Source organism: Cyclospora cayetanensis, unplaced genomic scaffold, assembly GCF_002999335.1.
Source record: "Cyclospora cayetanensis isolate NF1_C8 unplaced genomic scaffold, CcayRef3 CcayRef3_contig_4, whole genome shotgun sequence".
NCBI classification, from domain to species: Eukaryota; Apicomplexa; class Conoidasida; order Eucoccidiorida; family Eimeriidae; genus Cyclospora; species Cyclospora cayetanensis.
The window spans coordinates 474,133-488,680 of NW_020312369.1; the positions used below are offsets into that span (position 1 = coordinate 474,133).

The following is a 14,548-nucleotide window of genomic DNA, read 5'->3' on the forward strand; positions in this document are numbered from 1 at the left end:
TGCGAGGCACAATAAGAGGGTCCAATTCCCTTCCAAGTCAACCTCAACGTACTTAAGCACATGCCTCCTGTACAGACGAAAATACTTTCCCCCAGCCAACGCAACCGCAACGGGAATGCCACTTTTTGGGGGGCCAAAAACAAATTACATACGGAAAAGCGACACCTTCGTGGGCTCCGTTTCAAATCCTTGCGATACCCCAGACTCCTGGAATATCTCGGAGGAGCCCACGCATTCAATGGAAATGCCGACTGATACAAACAGAGAGTTTTGCGACCTGCCGAGTAGACGGCCGAGGCTTTCAGCGTGATTTTGCAAGTTCACGGGAATCCCGCAAACTGAGGGCTTCGCTGCACAGGGAGACGCCTGCAAAGCAGGCAAACGCTGAGGAACTCCACACCCAAGACGTACATCCGGAGCCTCTGAAGAGGGGACCTGGGTTACGCGCACTTCGAAAATCCTGCCCTACGGAAGAAGAGAGAGGGGAGACAGACAATGCCCCTGGCTATCATCTGTGCGCAATTCCTGCTGCTTGATAGCACGCTCATTCAATACATACTCATCATTTCCATATGTCCATGCATATAGCCGAAGAAATACCCATTCGCTTCGGATTGAAGGAGTCACATTTACACGTGCCTCTCGAAGTCTACACCAAAGGCGCCAGATTTGATAAAACGTTGAGAGGCTTGCAAAACTAGATGCATGTGTGCGTCAGGACCTTCGGGGGAATCAGGCAGATATGCAGTGCGAGAGGCACCAGGAGGGAGAGAGAGCCAAGGCACAGAATTGGATGGGGACTAGGCTATGTGGGTCACAGAGATAGCAGAAGTGTGGGAAGAAGCCATGGGGATCCTTCGCTTTCAGCTTACTTTTGGGCTGAGGCATCGATGCCATTGTCCTTGTGTGATGTCCGGCTGCAACCGAGCAGTGGCGGAAGCAGAGTAACCGGTGACAGCAACCGCATTAGAATGCAACAGTTTCTGAGAGACTTTTGAAGAAGGCCTATTATTTACGCATACCGTGATTTGCTGATGGACGGCTGATACTTGAACAAAGAATGGGGAGAGATGGAAATATAGAGAGACAAGCAGATGCGGAAAAGCAAGAATGAAGGGAAAGATGCGGAGCAAGACAGGAACGCGAGAGTGAGGAACTGATGCGCATGCTATAAGTCCACCTCGACGTAAAAGAGTCTTTGGCGAGGGAGAAAACAGCAGCGGCACAATAGCACATCTTCGTTTTCGATGTTCCTGGCCAAATAGGGTGACAGCAGATATAGTAATTACATAGGGTTTTTAGAGAAAATCAAGAGAACTAAAAGAATCTCAGGTGAAAAGACAGTTACGAGGAAATGTCTCGTGGAAAGTGAATGACCCTCAAAGATCGTACAGGACTACGAGCTTCATGTAGTAGAGGCGGATTATAGGGGAAGAATACATTAAAAGAGGAGGCTCGAGCAGCCAGATGCACAGCTGTACAGGCAGACGAGATTAAAACGCCACAAATGACGCTGCAGACAAGCAGAGAGGGGGGATGTGAGAGAAGCATGATACGGGAGCCCCTTACCCCATTCCCTCTAGCTGTGCCATAATGAAAAAGGATTGCTTCTGTTGGGCATCAGCAGGCGGCTCCAGAGGAAACAAAGTCTCTAAAAGGGCCATGTGCAGACATACGGGGAGCCTGCAGCAAACAGTACCTATACGGAAGCCAGAAACAGTACTCTGTTGGACCGACTCTCTACCGTCTACGCTCTCGGACGTAATTGCTTACGCAAGGTTTCCGCCACCAGTCCGCTGCATCCGGAGGAAGAGAAAGGGAAGTGTTTCTCTTATGTCTCCGTCGGTGTAGGTGTAGATACACCTCTTCACCTCCTCTTCCGCGGTTGACCAAGGCACCTCAGTGTTCCTTTGTGCTGCAGCGAGCAACTCCTGGTGATACCCAGCAATGCGAGGACAAGACTGTTGCACATGCACTCCCATTGGCTGCATGTACATCCCGCGTTCCCTGATAATACCAATGGCAATAACAGCAACAGTGGTATGTATACATATATATGTGTGCAGAAACCGTACGTTGCGTAGCTGGGTGTCGTAAACAATTACCAGCAATAAGCCTTATAGCTCTCTAGCTCCTCTGAAATGAGAGTAAGGAATGCAACCAGAAGTTTCGGGGGCATTTTCTAACAAACAGTTGCCATTTTCTCGGCGTCTAAGAAGCAAACAATGCCTTTGGGGAAAGATACACAGAAGGGTTGTTTTGGGGTTTTTCTACATCACTCGCATATACCCTGTTCCTACGTGCCTGCAGAGGACGAGCATCTCTCGTTCTCTTATTGGTCTTTTCTTTGGACTTAACGTGCGCAGCTATCCGTCTCTTTCCTTCGCTCTAGATATTTCGGCACAGCTATTTGTATCCATGCTGCTAAATCTCGTGATGTTACTAAGCAATTTGCAGAGGTGGTCCCCCGTCTGCCCACGTACTTTTGACTAAATACCTTTTGCTGCCATTGCACAGTCAGTGTCTCTTCTTTCCACATATCATCGGGTATGTGCGCATGTGATAGCAACTGTGGAAACTCATGGGCTTCCTTAGTGAGCTGCCTAAGCTGCACCTTCAAGAGGACACCCTCAAGGGTGTCTACGTCATTGCAAAGGAATCCTAATGGCTTATCTTCCATAGTTACGAAAAGTGCAGATGAGGGGGAACCAAGGCACTGATGAAGCTTGCATACACCGGCAGCAGCTAGACCGCGGCTCAGGCGGTGCTCCTGTGGTTGATCTAGTGCAGGGACAAATTAAGGTAGGGCCACATATCCAAAACGTCTGGAGGATATGTGCCATATAGTTGGGGAAAGGGGAAACACACTCTATACAAGGGCGTAGCTGGACGAGATGAACCACCCGCATACGCGCAGGCAGAGGTGTACAAAAACTCCGGACCTAACCACACAGCCAGACACCCCTCCTATGTGTCTGATAGCATCTGTTTGCTTCTTTAAAAGATAATTAATTAACAAGTAAATTATGTGTACGAATTTAATCCCAGGAAAAGCCTGGAGTCGCTCGCTGGCGTGGGGCTACTGGCGCCCAACGGGTGCCCTCATCATGAGGCAAGAAAACAGGGAGAAATTGGCAAGCTGCGCCCAAAACGGAGTAGGAAATAAACGAAACTATGCCAGTATTTTATAGCGTATACCTTTCGAAGGGGGTGAAGAGGATCTCATGCAGCCGTTTCTTGTAGAGGGGGTGGGGTGTTCCAGTGTGCAAAAAGTTGCCACAGAGGTAAGTGCAACTCTTTTCCTCTAAGTGTCTAAGCACTGCATAAGCTAGCAGCTACTGGTATATTATATGAGTCCTTGAGAGTCTCTGTAGTCAAATATTCATTGATACCCTACTTAAGTCGATGAAAAAATCTATCACTGGTCCACCAGTGCGGAGCTTGTACAAGCCACACTGCATTTGTACCCTTGCATACATGGCTTATCCTTCAAAGCAATATATACAACCATATATAAAATGACGCTGAATTTTGCTTGCGGATCCCGCCATGATGCGCTTCTACACAGTCACCTAGAGACATAACTCCTGAACTTGATGACAACCCTGGCAAAGCAGTGTACTCCCCAAACCTTCAAGTCATTCCCATACCCCCGTATTTTTCTACGGCAGACCGACTAAATTCGGTACTACGCCATACACCGTAGGTTCTAGCCCCCCAAACCTCAGTCGTCTTTTGTGACGAAAGTTGCGCCCTTAAAATACGGCCGAAGGGGAGGGGGCAGTCTGATGGCCAGCTCGCCGTTAGGCATTAAGCGCTGCAAAAACAATATGGCGACATAGGCTAGGCAAAAACCAAACACTACAGCAATGCACAAGTAGAGCCCAGAAGTGGAAACAGGAAACTGGAGGGTGATTCGGGCAGGCATCCAGCCTTGGGAGGACTTCATGCCCCCATGGTGACTTCCTGAGCCTTTAAAGCTGGAATGCAGGGTAGAAACTTTATTGGGTATAGGATTGCGGACGCACTTTGTGATTTTCCACAAGGGCTGCAAGGGTTCTCCCAACAGCAAGGGCAGAAGCGTTCAGCGTGTGGCAGTACTGAGGCCGCTGCTTCTGTTGCCGCACCCCGTCGTGCTGCCCCTGTTGCTGTTGCTTCGTGGCTGACACTCGCGCGTCCTTGAAGCGGATATTCAGGCGGCGGGCCTGCATAAAAAAGAAGAGAGCAGTGCGTGCATGCGAATGCAGTGTACCTTATCCTAAGTTTCGAGATAACACCTCGCTTATTTGAGGCGATGCAAAACTTCTGCAGCAGGATAGCAGAATCAAACGCTCAACAGCTCCACCTGAACGAACAGGAGCAGTATAGGCGCGAGCAGGAACAACGAAAGCGTTGAGAGCCACAGTTGCAATAAAAGTTTCAGCACCTGGTGCAGTGGCCGTGCAAATCACCTGGTAGTCTCGGCAGTTAGAAATGGAAGAGACCTCAAGGAACCTTCCAAGAGCGGGCATCCAGACCTATAGACAGAGATGTGTAAAATCGGATGTCGGTGCAACCCAGCAGCCCGATAATGAGGAGGGTCGAAGTAGCAAAGATGCATCCCCGTGACCTACTTGAATACGCCAAATGCATCTAAAAGAGGGGAGGGAAAAACCCAATGACAGGCACAATGACCCCCCAGCAAATGACCAGGTATTCATCTATTACATGCGAGTAAAAGCATTGCGTGCCATAGCAATAATCCGCGTGCTCAAGTCACATTGCCTTCTAGACAGGAAGGCAGCCAAAACAGCATTGCAGGATGGGGTTGAGCATGCACCCGTTTGCTCAGCAACTGCACCCGCTTAACAGCGCATTCCTACCTCTACATCGAAGCAGAGTGCTGCAGCATTCCCCATTTCGCCGTCGCACAGCTGCACGACTCGGTAAGGCAACTCCAGCTCCCTGAACCAATATAGCAGCAGGAATGACAGTGCTCTCAACAAAAGAAAGCAACCGAGATAAGTGGAGAATCATGGTACGGATATACACAAGCATGTAGACTCTAAAGCCCAGAGACCAGAAACGCCCTCTTGTACAATTCAGGCGAAGGCCCCTTGAGAGCAGAAGGCCATCGAGCTGCAGCAAGGAGGAAAGAAGATGCAAGAACAGCAACAAGTTGACGCACTGCAGCATTTGTTCCACGTGCTGCAGGAAGGCCCAGTGTAGCGTTTCGGAGTCCTCAGGCGTACAGACAGCTGCAAGCTCTGTCTTGTAGAATGTGCGCTGCCGATACAAGCCGCGATGTTCGGACCCATAGTTCCCGTCTTCGTTGCTGCAGCAGCAGCAGCAGCGACAGCAGCGATAAGGGCAGCAGCTGGATCAACGGGGAGATAAAAAGCACGTTGTACAACAGTCTGGAGGCACTTTGTGCCCCTAGCAAACGACAGAGAGCGCCAGTTGCAGCAGAAACAGCGGCTGCAGGGGAGGGGAGGTCCTTGACACTGCTGAAAAGGGTGGTCCTTGAATGGCTGGTCCACCAGCAGCAAGAGCAGCAGCCCGCGCACACCAGAAGCCTACCGAAAGCAGGGGGTGGTTGCGGCCAGCTTGAGGGGCAGCTGGTGTCTGCGGAGCGTGCAGTTGCTGCAGCACGAGCAAGTCCAATACAGACGCAAGGCCGCCAAGACTAGGAGACCAGGCAGAAAAAGGATATCCTTTCTCCAGGCAAAGTGGGGGCGGCCCCATGAACAGAGGTAACATGAGGCAACTGGCCGTCACCCACAAAGTACACACGCCAAACAAGCAATGGAGTCCGCGTGCAGGCATGCATGCATGCATGCCGACGAGCTCTCGCGGTGGGGCCTCACGGCTCTCGTTCACGCATGCAGAGACACCTGTGCGTCGGCAGACCTCGACTTCCAGCAAAGGACTAGGCAGCTGCCTCATGGCACCCGATGGGAGCGTTCTGTTCTTGGCCTTCTGCGTACTGCTGTGCAGGCTTCATCGTGTAAAGTCAGAGCATTGATGTGCAGGCGTTGGTATTTCGCGCACCTGTAGAGCCCAATGAGGGGCACTTCTGCCGTTGGCGAGAGGTACATGGTCTCTCCTGCTGCCTGCATGCATTTCCAAAGCATCGAGAGCTGCGCTTGCCCCCAGCACAACCGCTGCGGAGCGAAGGTTCCCAAGGGGAGAAAGAAAGCAGAAGCAAGCTCACCAAGTGCCTCTGATCCAACCGGAAGGCCTCTGCCTCGAGGTGCGGCAGCTGCCCTGTCCCTTCAAGAGCAGAACGCCTTGGACCGCAAGTCGAACCGCACGCACAACAAGGCGGCATAGGGTATTGGGCATGCGGCCCGCAGCAGCGCTAGTTGCAGCAGTCGCACAAAGCATGCAAGTCTCAGCAGCAGCAATACAGCAGTAGCAACAAAATAGCGTCAGCAGATCTGAGCAGCAGCAAAACAGCTGCAGCTCACCTGAGCAGCAGCGGCGGCAATAACAATTCAAATCCGTTCCTGATCGCCGTGTCTTGGAAAAAGTTTGCGAGTGCTGCGTGTAATTGCGCTGCTGCACCCTTCAAGACACAGCACCTACGGCCCCCCACTTTCGCTGCATCCTCAAAGTTTTCCAAGGCCTCTAGAGAAGCCAGGAGCTCGAGGTGACCCTCAGGCGTGCGCTGCAGCAGGCCGCCTGGGGGGATGTAACACCGCAGCTCCTTGTTACAGGTCGCGCCACAGCCGGGTTCAACCTGTACATACACCCAAGCAGAAGCGGCAGCAGCAATGGGGGGGAGAGCGAGAGAGCAGCACGTTTCCGCGATTCTTGCAGCAGTGGCAGCAGCGGTCGTGAACGATACAGGGCAGCATATCATGGGCTTAATAAGGGAGAGAAAGAAGGAGAGGGAGGGTACAAAGGAGGAGGAAAAAGGTGGGGTATAATACTCTGGCATCCAGGCCATTGGGGAGAAGAAGTAAACGCTGCTGAAGCTGCTCCTGCAGCTCCCTTCTCTGTGCTGCTACCTCCCTGCAGCGCGCGTCAAGAGATTCCTCCTAAGCAGACAGCACACCGCCAGGTGTCTCGTCACACATTGCATGCACTGCCCAACGCGTCTGGTCGACCGTAGTATTTGGAATAGAGGTCCTATGCGGATACAAGCCGCTTGTAGCTGGACACCTAGCGGCTCAGCTTCTCCTTTTCCTGCTTCTCCTTACCTCGGCTTTCGAGGAAGCTGCGGAAGAGGGCTGAGTAGGCTCGGGCTGCTGCTGCTGCTGCTCGTGCGGGGGTGCCCTTGCTGCTTCCCTCCGCCTTCGCATGAGAGCGTTCATCTCACTTGACACCCCGCGAAGACGCCTCAGCAGCTCTGCAAACAAAATAGATGCCCCGAGTGTCTGAGCGACGAAGTTATAGGGAGGACTTGTTGGAGGAGAGACGAGGAAAGGACTGGGGTAGGGAGCGGCCTCCGAATAGGTGCGCACTTACCTGGTATGGCTTCTAAGGCATCTTGCACCTCCTTGGCAGCCCCCCGTCGCTTGAGGAGACAGCTCATTGCATCCATATTCTCGACAAGACGGCTAACATCCATTGGCTGCAGAAAGCTGTCGGGGGCTCCTGGGGGCCCCCCTCTAGGCGTGCTGCAATTTCCTGAGGAACCATCGGACAGGTCATCAAGGGATACCCCGTCTTGCAGCGAGTGCGCATCCAATGCAGAATGGAGCCGGTGCTTCTGGGAGGCAGAAAACAGAGGCGAGAACACTCGCGGCTCAAGGCGCTGGAGCTCTTCGGGCAGACAGCCATGCGCGTGCAAGAACCCTGGGATGTGTCTCGCTGGAAGGGGCAGCTTATCCGTGGTGGAAGGCAGCATTCTGCTGCCTTCCACGACTCGCGAAACGGAAGAATGCGCGCAGACCGGCGTCCTCCGGGAGGTCTGGCTGCCCCTGCATCCTGCAGAAACTGCACCGAGGCTGCTAAGCAGCAGCACCAGTACACAGAGGCGAGATGAACGCGCAAGAGTGCGCCCGTTGAAAGAGGCCCTCGGAGGGGGCCCCTCCTTTTGGGAAGCCCTCACGGGGCCCTCCAGCATGCAGGCCAAACAGAAGGCTTCCTTCCAAACGAAGGCGCGGCGCGTTTGAGCCAGCTTGCTGTGAATCCTCGCAGAGGCAAAGCCCTGAATCAGAGATGTGCGAGAAGTCACGCCGCAACCTTCTAGGAAGGTAATCAATAATACCGAAATAGATATTAGGATCGTCCAGTCATGCTGCGAAATGCAGCGATACGGTCTGGCTCGCTGCCCCCCTTGGGGGCCACTACACGAGGTCTGCTGACCCCCGGAGGTGGGGGTGTCTTGCTCTGAACGGGCCCCACCGGTGCTTATCCCTTTAAGTTCTCGGTATTTAAAATGAACAAAACAATAAAATAAGCTGGGAGGCATCAATTAGGGTTTTCCCGCTATGTTCCCCCCTCCCACAAGCCCCATCTGCGTGTGCAAGTATCATCGGCTCGACGATTGTTCGAGGGATGCAAGAAAGCCCTTTTAACGGTGCAGCAGCTGCAGGCTTGCTTGCATGAGCTTCAAAATGTGGAGTTACAGCTTCCTCGTTACGCACTACATGTATATAGGTGCTATCTGAAAGAACAACTTTGGGTGTATAGGCAGCAGCCAGCGATTGGACAAACCCCCCAAATCTAGATCGTAGCCTAGACGCTCTTACGCCACCCCTCTTTAAGTTGAGTTTTGCGCCTACAGTGAGACTCTGGTGTAAGCTGCTCGCCTTCTTCCCATCACACTTGAATGGCGAATCTGCATCGAAATGTGTGCATGGCCTCCTCTCTGCGCGCACGTTTGCGCCTCTTTCTCTGCGCAGCAGCGTGCTCTGGAGGCCTTCTCTGGAGCCTCAGGCCACCCCTAAAAGAGATATGGAGCGCTAGCAGGAAACCAGGCCGAGACCACCCTGCTGCCTCTGATGAGAGGGGGCCTCTTTCAAGAGACCCCCCAACGCTCCCCACCCCCGCAGCAACAAAGCTTTCAACTGCAGAGGATAAAAGCGGCTTTCAGGGCTCTTCGCGCTACACCGCGAGTACCCTTGCCAACTTCTGGATCCGATTGAGAAGGACATCGCCCTGAAAAATGCGGCAAACAGCCGTCAGCAGAGCAGCCACGGATAAGGGAGAAGTTTCTTGTCCTCCGCGCGTTGTTTTCGTTTTTCCGTCTACCCCTATGTCTCGCCGCCGCAACGCGGCTCAGTCTACAGGATCGGCCCGAGAGTCAAGGTGATGTTTTCACCGTTGCGGTGCACTTTAAGAGAAAGAGAGGAATCACAGATTCAAAACACGTGAGGGGCCGCAGGTGAGGATAAAACACAAATGGGACAGACACCTCATGAAACGGGAATGGAAGGAAGGGAGGGGTGGGGAGAGAGAGAGAGTGAGGAATATACATACAGACAATACGATTTGCATGCAAACGCCGTTTTTTCGCACCCGCAAGCGCGAGAGAAAGGACGCAGGGGTTGTTGCCAGATTGGATGAGGCTCAAAAAAGGGTTTGCGAAAAATACACACTGCAGTTGGAGCGAGCAGGGAAGAAACTGAAATGCAGATCAGGACGCAAAAGAAGAGAGAGAGAGAAATAAGCTTATACTGGCACAAAAGAGAAGCGAGATGATGCAGGAAGGCAGACGAATTGATACACATGCATGCACATACGCAGGCATACACGCATAAATGTGCACACACATATACACACACAGAGACAGACAGAAGAGAGAAGACAGACAAGTCGAAAGACACCAGCCGACACAGAAATACCGCCCTCACCTGCTTGATGGTTTGAAGGTACAGCCTGCTCCTTGCGTCTGGCCGGTTGGCCTCCACGACGCCGTTAACTCTGTCAATGCGGCATCCCAATTTTCCGGAAGCGATAAATCCAGCTACTTCTCTGCATTGATACGCACACACATACACATACCAACGCACAGCCGAAAGCCGTAGTTGGGTTGTAAAGCGTCAGGAGACGTACGGCAGAGTTTTCAACGAAAGGCTCTGGTAAGAACGCCACGCAAAGTGCCTTTTATGGCGGACTTCCGGCTGCATGTATGTATATATGTATATATGTATGTATGTATATGTGTATGTATGTATATGTGTGTATGTACGTGCATGTGAATGTGGATGGGTGGTGGCATAGGGTGCAGCATAGGGAACAACAGGAAAAGCCTGCAGCAGAGAGGGTGTATTTGAAGGAGGGTTAGTTTTTTGAGGGAGAGTAATAAGGGGTACGGCTATGATGGGCAGATGTGGAGAGGGCGGGTGCCCCTCTAAAGCCTGAATTGGACGCATGCAGAAATGGGAGGGCCTTTGATTGTATGTGCGGACGGACTCTTCCACGAACTCAGGAGACACTCCGAAAGCCGCAGCCATGTTGGCAATGGTGACACTCTTGTATGGCTCGAGATACTGCTGGTAGGCCCTCAGTCGTATGGATCGGATGAAGTAGAAGTAATGGGGAGACAAGTAAAGGTCGCTTTTTACGCGCTTCGCTATCGGCACTGCAGCAGCCCAGGCAACGCATGCAAACCGTCGGCATCGAGTTTTCCACCATTGTGAAAGGCTCTTCGCAAAGATGGTGGTCCTTCCTTGAAACGGCGGCACGCGCCAGGAGGCCATTAAAGGCCTCAATAGCTCCGTGGGGGGAATGCTGGCTTAGACAACAACGTGCGTCATGATTGTGAGGAACTGGTGCACCCTGCAACGATCTCTCCTCGCCGCATACCGAGGAAGGTCATAAATTCCCTGTATTTTGCGTAGTAGAAAGCGTTGAGAAGGCCCTTCATGTCTTCGTCTGCTCCCTCCATGATGGGGGGGGCAGACACCACCTGCCAAGGCGCACGCGCTGTCACACACGTGTGCTGTATAGAGAAAGCGGGAAGTTCTCAGACGCAGCAACAGCTGCAGACTTTGCTGAGATAAAGAGGCCTGCCGCGGCAGCATGGCCAGCAGCGGTGCCATCGAACAAGGCACGGGAGGGGGGGGAGGTGGCTGCGGCAAAGGGCTTGCATGCGGCAGCAAGGGGTTTCTCTAGGCACCTGCTCCTTCAAAGTTTGCCTGTCGCAACACAGGAGGGCAAGCAGCGCCGCGTAGAAGATGAAACGCTCGAAGGATAACAGTGCGCAGGGCGGGAACGTCGCCAAGACGCCGAGGAAAAGCTTGGAGGCTGCATGCAAGGAAGCGCAGAAAACATTGAAAGGCGGCTCACAAACCCTGCACGGACGGATGGAGAGACATCCAGCGAGAGCGTCAGGCTGAGCGCGGGAAGGCAGTTGCATGCAAAAATCCCAACGGAGGGACTACGGAGCCCTTTGCTCGCCTTGGCAGCTAAGTGGCTCAGAACACAGACGCGCATGCATGCAAGAGCGGCATCCTGGGGAGAAGGATGGGTAGTTGGCTGGTTAATTGGCAATCATTGACATAAGAGGGGGGGGGAAGGGGGGCCAAAGACGGGGGGTGGAGGGGCTGGAGGGAACGAGGATGTGGGGAATCTGCAGAAGAGTGCGGCTCGCCTTCTGCGAAGTTCCTTGAGAGCATAAGATCCACTGCCTCGAATACTTTCAGCTTGTTTCGCCTTTCCCAGTCGCCGCCCTTCTCCATCTCCCTGCATTCATGGAAAGCGAATCGAACGCGTGCAGAGGGTGGAGGGGGGCAACCCCAGAGAAGAAACACGGCGGCCTTCCTCGGCACTCAAAAAGACGCCGTCTAAAGGTGCCCGCCTCCCATGCCAACAGCCGCTGCAGCCGCAACTAGACGAGCAGCAACAACAGCAACTGCAGCAGCACTTTAGCCTTGGCAGCACGGGCTGTTGGCCTACTCCTTTGCTACGATGAGGTGCTTTCTGACGAGGGCTCTATCCCTAAATACGAAGCCGATGCGCAGCAAGGTGAGCGTGATGTCTAGACGCGATCCAATTCCCACTGTCTTGCTGTACGCCACGCCATAGGCTTCGACAGCACGCGGCTGCAGAGACACCCCCCACCCCACACGCCTCCACAGGCACGCGCAGCACGGACATGACGCGACTGCATCAGGAGGGGAGGAAGGGCGGAAAGGGACGGGCAGGGAGGACTGCACCCCTGAAAGCAAGCGGGGGAGAAAACTCAGAGCACTCGAAAGAAACCGCAGCAACACGTGTGCAGAATGTTACGATATCGCCGATCCTGCACAAGAGCTGCGCCTTCGCTAGGAGGGCGTCTTTGACTTCAGTGTCGCCGTAGTTCTCCTTTGCATCTGCCAGTCGCAATTCCAAAGCCTCCAGCTCCTTCTCGTGCTGCGCTTCCATCGCCTGACATACAAGCGGTACAAAACAATTGACCAAAGCCGGGTGTTTTTTCTTGCAACTCTTTCTTCTGAGGAAAGCTGATCCTGTAGACCTTACCCCCTCAATCCCCCCCTTCTTCCTGCTTCCCTCTCTTTTCTCCCTCCTTTCTCTCCCTGCTTCCCTCTCTTTTCTCCCTCTTCCAAGCATCACACACAGAAGCGTACCTTCATCTTCTCCTCATCGACTGACCACCCAAAGGCCTCAACAGCCTTCCGATATAACGGTGACATCGCTGCGAGAGGCGCGGCAAGACAATAAGTGCACACTGCAAAATAAACTACGCCCTGTGCGGCACTTTTTCAGGGTGTTTGCGAGCGGCTCAAGGCACAGTGTTTATGCATACCATCCTTTTCGATCTTTTCCAGCAGTTTGGCCTTCGCTTCAGCGCGCCGCTCCGGCGTGGTGTCGCCTTCGGGAAGCTCTAACTCGTGCCTGCAACAACAGCAAAAGTCGTGGCACGCAGCACTCTTGGCTAATTTAGAGAATTTTACACGTGAAGGACGCTGCTGCTGCTACTGCATCAAGGCGTGTGCAGCAGCAGGAAATCTGACGTAGAAGCCAGCAACAAAGACGCGGCAGCAGGCGTCCAGGCAGCGGCAAAAAAGCGAGCGAAAAAACAACACTCGATGCAGCTGCAGCCGCAAACAGATGCACAGACGACCCTCTCTGTGCCAACGCCGTGGCAAGCCCTTCAAATGCAGAAGCAACAGCACAACAAAAGAGGGAGAGCACGAACCACCAGAGGGCGATGTCGCAACACGGATACGCGATCTCCGCCTCACTAGGATCAAATCCTGCCCTGCAGACAAGACATATATATATATATATATATATATATATATATATATATATATATATATGTATATGTATATATATATGTAGACATAGATGCATGTACATATGAACATACATATATAGAGGCATTATTCATAGAGTCATGTACATATACACCTTGAGGGACAGAATGAGGGCCCCTTGAAGAGCTGTCGAGAGGAGAAAGAAGTCAGGGAGGAGGAGCCAGCATACGATGCCTCATCGAAGAGGAGGAGAGGGGCTGCGCAGAGTGAGCGACACTCATGGGGAACAGACAGTCACGCAGCTGGAAGAGCGGTTTTCTTTATGTACAATGTGCAATGCTGAGACTTCCGGGAAGGAGGGAGGACAAGGGGAGAGAGGGAATGCAAGAGGGAAGACAAGGGGAAAAAAAGAGAAAAGACAAGGCGGGAAAAACAGGGAAGACAAGGGTAAAATGAGAAGAGATAAGGGGAAAAAATGAGAAAAGACAGGGGGGAAAATGAGAAAAGATAAGGGGGAAAAATGAGAAAAGCTAAGGGGGAAAGAGAAGGCGCGGGGGTTTTCGATAAGAGGCGTCACACAGAAAAAGCGTGCGCAGGAGAGTAGGAACACAAAGGAACAACGCGAGAGTAGAAGAATACTGGAAGCGAAATAGCAACAAACAGCGGTACGTGGTGGCATTCGCACGCGTCTGCTTGTCCACTGCCTGTTTCCATCTTGGCAGGTGTCTGGCTGGTCGTTTGTCTGAAGCCTCTGCTGCAGAACGTAGAGCAGGGAGCGCCAGGAGCGCTTGGGAGTAGACGAATAGGCCTTTCCTACGGGAAGACACGCTTTGGGAGAGAGCGCCGGGTAGAGTAGCATATTTCACGAGTGACCTCTTCTCAATCCACACATCAAGGCACCCCCCCCTCCCCCCCTTCTCGCGCTCCCCTGTTTCTGCAGTGTTTTCTGAATTTGCCGCAGTAATTGTGCAGGTGCAACTAAGGATGAGAGGGGCTTCTTATGCGCCTTCCTGCCCTGTTCGGCTGCAGCGTGCGCAGCAGCCGAACTTGGCGCTGGGGGAAACTACTGCACGGCAAGTGTCGTGCTTGGCACCTCGCTGTGGAGGGCAGGGCAGTCTGTTGGCCTTAGTCGGAGTTGCTGCATTAAATCCGTTTGTGAAGGCTCTGGTGACGGCTGTTGTGACAGAGGCAGCAGCAGCTGCTGCTGCGCTGCGGTGTCTGTGTGCTGCTCACCTGAGTGCCCTCGAATACGTGTTCCCGTTCTTGCTGACGACGGCCACACAGACGACGCCGCTGCCTAGGCACCTGGATCATTAATAAAGTGCCGTTTTTTGTTTATTTCTTCATGCGTTGTTGCTGCTGCCGCTGCCGCATTGGCGGCAGCGGCAGCCGTGGCAACTTCAGCAGCCAGC

At 53.1% G+C, this 14,548-nt stretch overlaps 4 protein-coding genes across 4 annotated transcripts; all 4 read right to left on the reverse strand.

The window, feature by feature from the left end:
• Positions 1-1,565: 1,565 nt before the first annotated feature.
• Positions 1,566-2,680, reverse strand: LOC34623676. The gene is made up of 3 exons (XM_026334351.1): positions 2,484-2,680; positions 1,774-2,007; positions 1,566-1,683 (listed from the first exon to the last, which is right to left on the reverse strand). The coding sequence occupies exons 1-3, from the start codon at positions 2,678-2,680 to the stop codon at positions 1,566-1,568; spliced, it is 549 nt and encodes a 182-aa protein (XP_026190136.1).
• Positions 2,681-3,724: 1,044 nt separating this feature from the next.
• LOC34623675 (serine--tRNA ligase) lies at positions 3,725-6,310 on the reverse strand. Its single transcript, XM_026334331.1, has 7 exons — positions 6,194-6,310; positions 6,031-6,092; positions 5,164-5,314; positions 4,863-4,940; positions 4,427-4,517; positions 4,029-4,162; positions 3,725-3,817 (listed from the first exon to the last, which is right to left on the reverse strand). Exons 1-7 carry the CDS (start codon positions 6,308-6,310, stop codon positions 3,725-3,727), a joined length of 726 nt encoding a protein of 241 aa, XP_026190116.1.
• A 538-nt stretch (positions 6,311-6,848) lies between these two features.
• On the reverse strand, positions 6,849-7,555 carry LOC113146568. Its single transcript, XM_026334332.1, has 3 exons — positions 7,453-7,555; positions 7,185-7,333; positions 6,849-7,022 (listed from the first exon to the last, which is right to left on the reverse strand). The coding sequence occupies exons 1-3, from the start codon at positions 7,553-7,555 to the stop codon at positions 6,849-6,851; spliced, it is 426 nt and encodes a 141-aa protein (XP_026190117.1).
• An 808-nt stretch (positions 7,556-8,363) lies between these two features.
• Positions 8,364-13,263, reverse strand: LOC34621669. The gene is made up of 12 exons (XM_026334334.1): positions 13,250-13,263; positions 13,076-13,138; positions 12,683-12,771; positions 12,504-12,571; positions 12,166-12,303; positions 11,833-11,978; positions 11,528-11,619; positions 10,741-10,827; positions 10,356-10,516; positions 9,786-9,898; positions 9,052-9,215; positions 8,364-8,824 (listed from the first exon to the last, which is right to left on the reverse strand). The coding sequence occupies exons 1-12, from the start codon at positions 13,261-13,263 to the stop codon at positions 8,364-8,366; spliced, it is 1,596 nt and encodes a 531-aa protein (XP_026190119.1).
• Positions 13,264-14,548: the final 1,285 nt, after the last annotated feature.